Below are 2,327 nucleotides of genomic sequence, written 5' to 3'. Positions count from 1 at the left end.
TGCACTTTAATCACTTTGCTTCAATGCAAAGTGATTTCCAGCTGATAGCGTTTTCAGTGAAAAACATGTTTTGCTTTAGCCACGTCTCCATAGTTACAGCGTAACCATGTTAACGACAGGTCGTTGACAAGTGCGCTGGGTCCGTGGGTCAAACTAACTTGGTGGGGGGTCCGTTTTATTTTAAAGGATATTGAAACTAAATACTGAATATAAAATGCAGTGCATGAACACACATTTATATTCTATCAAACTTTTTACAGAATAATTTCTCCCAAGACTTATTGTGAGGAGCCTACTAAAATATATTTTGAAAAGCTTCACGTACCCCCTGCAGTACCTCCACGTACCCCCAGGGGTACGCGTACCCCCATTTGAGAATCACTGATTTAGAGCATTGGGCTTGGGTCCTGGAGGCTCTGAGTTCAAGCCCCACACACTCCCACAGGCTGCCACTCTGGGTCCCTGAGCAAGACCCTAAACCCCAGGCTGCTCCCCGGGTGCCGCACAGAGGCAGCCCACCGCTCCCCAAGGGGAAGGGTTAAATGCAGAGAGTGAATTTCCTCATTGTGGGACAATAAAGGGATTTAGATTTTACATTTAAGTCTTTTTTCTCAGATGTCCCAGTTCAAACTACCATACGAATATCAGTGTTGATGGTTTGATTCCTGTGAAGGAAATTATTCACCCTGGATGTTTAAGAGCAACATTTTTTCAGGAGACTCTTCACTGGACTTGTGTACCAGATTTTAATCCTTGTGAGAAACTTTCCCTGAATCAGAATCTGAGTAAAACGTTCAATAACTGAAACCAGCTTATTTCCATCATGCTGGAAATATGCTGGTTTTACTGCTGAAGCTTTGCCATAAGAATCCAAAGCGGTTTAATAAAAGACAAGCTCACAATCACCGCTCTCATAGAGACCTTTAATATGACGGGGATTTGATTCATTTTAGCATTTGGATTAATTCACTTTTAAGAAAACAAACTTCCTGTTCAAATTAAGCATTTGAACTAAAGTTGAGTGTTTCTAATCAAAGCGATGATTCGTCTGACTTTGATTTTCTACACTGATGCAGACGGGATGATTAAATGTCTTAATCTGAATAGAGTTACAGACCTTTGCTGTAGTTGAAGTTGATACTGCGACCCAGGGGGGGTTTGGGCAGAGACAGGGGGGTCTCCTCAGTGGGCAGATCCAGGAAGTTGTACTCCACAAACAGCCGTACCACGCTGTCGTCCCGCGCCAGCCGGGACCGCGGCGCCAGGCTCAGAGAGACCACCTCCACCCGGACTCGCTCAGAAAGCTGCAGACCAGGACATCTTTAATCAGCCTTTCACTGATTCAGAGGCAGGATAGAAACAAGTCAGTAAACTATCGTCGTCTTCTTCTTTATCCAACCGGACAGCGGGAGAGGGGAGTCCCTGCAGAGACTGCTGCCCCGCAACCCGGTCACTACACTAATGTAGTCTAGACATAGGAAGGACCCAGAGACAGCTTTAGTCTGGGTGGTTTACTTACCACAAACAGAAAATTAAATATATGCACAATTAAAACTGATCATACCTCACATATTTTATTTGAAAGTTTCAACATCTGCTTCTTGAATTGAGGGGAGAGACCCTCAGACACCTTTGGCTTAAACCCTGTGAGGCGTTCGCTGACCTTTCTCCCTGAGGCCTGTCCCTGAACGATGCAGTCGTCGCTGTCGGACTGTGTGGACTCTCTCTGAGGGCCCGCAGATGCTGGACCTTCCTCCACATCTGGAACAACAGAGTTAAAACAACATGATGTTATGTAAAATAAAACTAGGTCAGTATGACGCTTTAGATGAATATCCAACTAAAGCAGAGGTTTTCCTTAGTGACCCTGTTTGATTTAAAGACAGTTTCACACACCGCTCTCAAATAAAGCCTTTTTTCTTTAAGTTAAAGGAAAGTCACAGCAGTGAAGAACAATGGGATACGATTAAATAAATCTTCCTTTAAATTGCAAAGATACCACTTCTAAAGTGTAACTATTTACATGTTTATAAGTTATTTTACAGAAATCAACATTACCATGAATGGTGTGCTTTTATCTTACTTTTAAAAATTGGTAATTTATTCAGTTCATAGCTGCATGAGCCCTGCAATAACATTGAGCCCCCAATAGGGGGCTGTGCCCCCCACTTTAGGACCCAGTGATTTAAAGTAACCAACTAGCTTTAAAGGAATAGTACACCCAAAACATGATAGCCTTCATTTTCTACTCACCCCCATGCTGAACAACACTCTGGAGTACTTTTTTGATATCTCAAATGCATCTGGAGATCTGGGAGGCTTCTTGC

The 2,327-nt window shown here is 43.2% G+C and overlaps 1 protein-coding gene across 1 annotated transcript in view; it reads right to left on the bottom strand.

Moving 5' to 3' along the window:
- rpgrip1l (RPGRIP1-like) overlaps nt 1–2,327 on the bottom strand; it is a 50,459-nt gene that overhangs the window by 15,510 nt on the left and 32,622 nt on the right. Inside the window, exons 24-25 of the mRNA XM_015398867.1 lie at nt 1,664–1,761; nt 1,118–1,304 (exon numbers count right to left, since the gene is read on the bottom strand). Coding sequence (XP_015254353.1) covers nt 1,118–1,304; nt 1,664–1,761 — 285 coding nt within the window. The remainder of the gene's footprint in view (nt 1–1,117; nt 1,305–1,663; nt 1,762–2,327) is intronic.

The sequence above is a fragment of the Cyprinodon variegatus genome, unplaced genomic scaffold (genome assembly GCF_000732505.1).
Source record: "Cyprinodon variegatus isolate N-32 unplaced genomic scaffold, C_variegatus-1.0 Scaffold968, whole genome shotgun sequence".
Classification (NCBI taxonomy): domain Eukaryota; kingdom Metazoa; phylum Chordata; class Actinopteri; order Cyprinodontiformes; family Cyprinodontidae; genus Cyprinodon; species Cyprinodon variegatus.
Note: the sequence above shows the minus strand (reverse complement) of the source record. Positions and strands in the feature narration are given on the sequence as shown.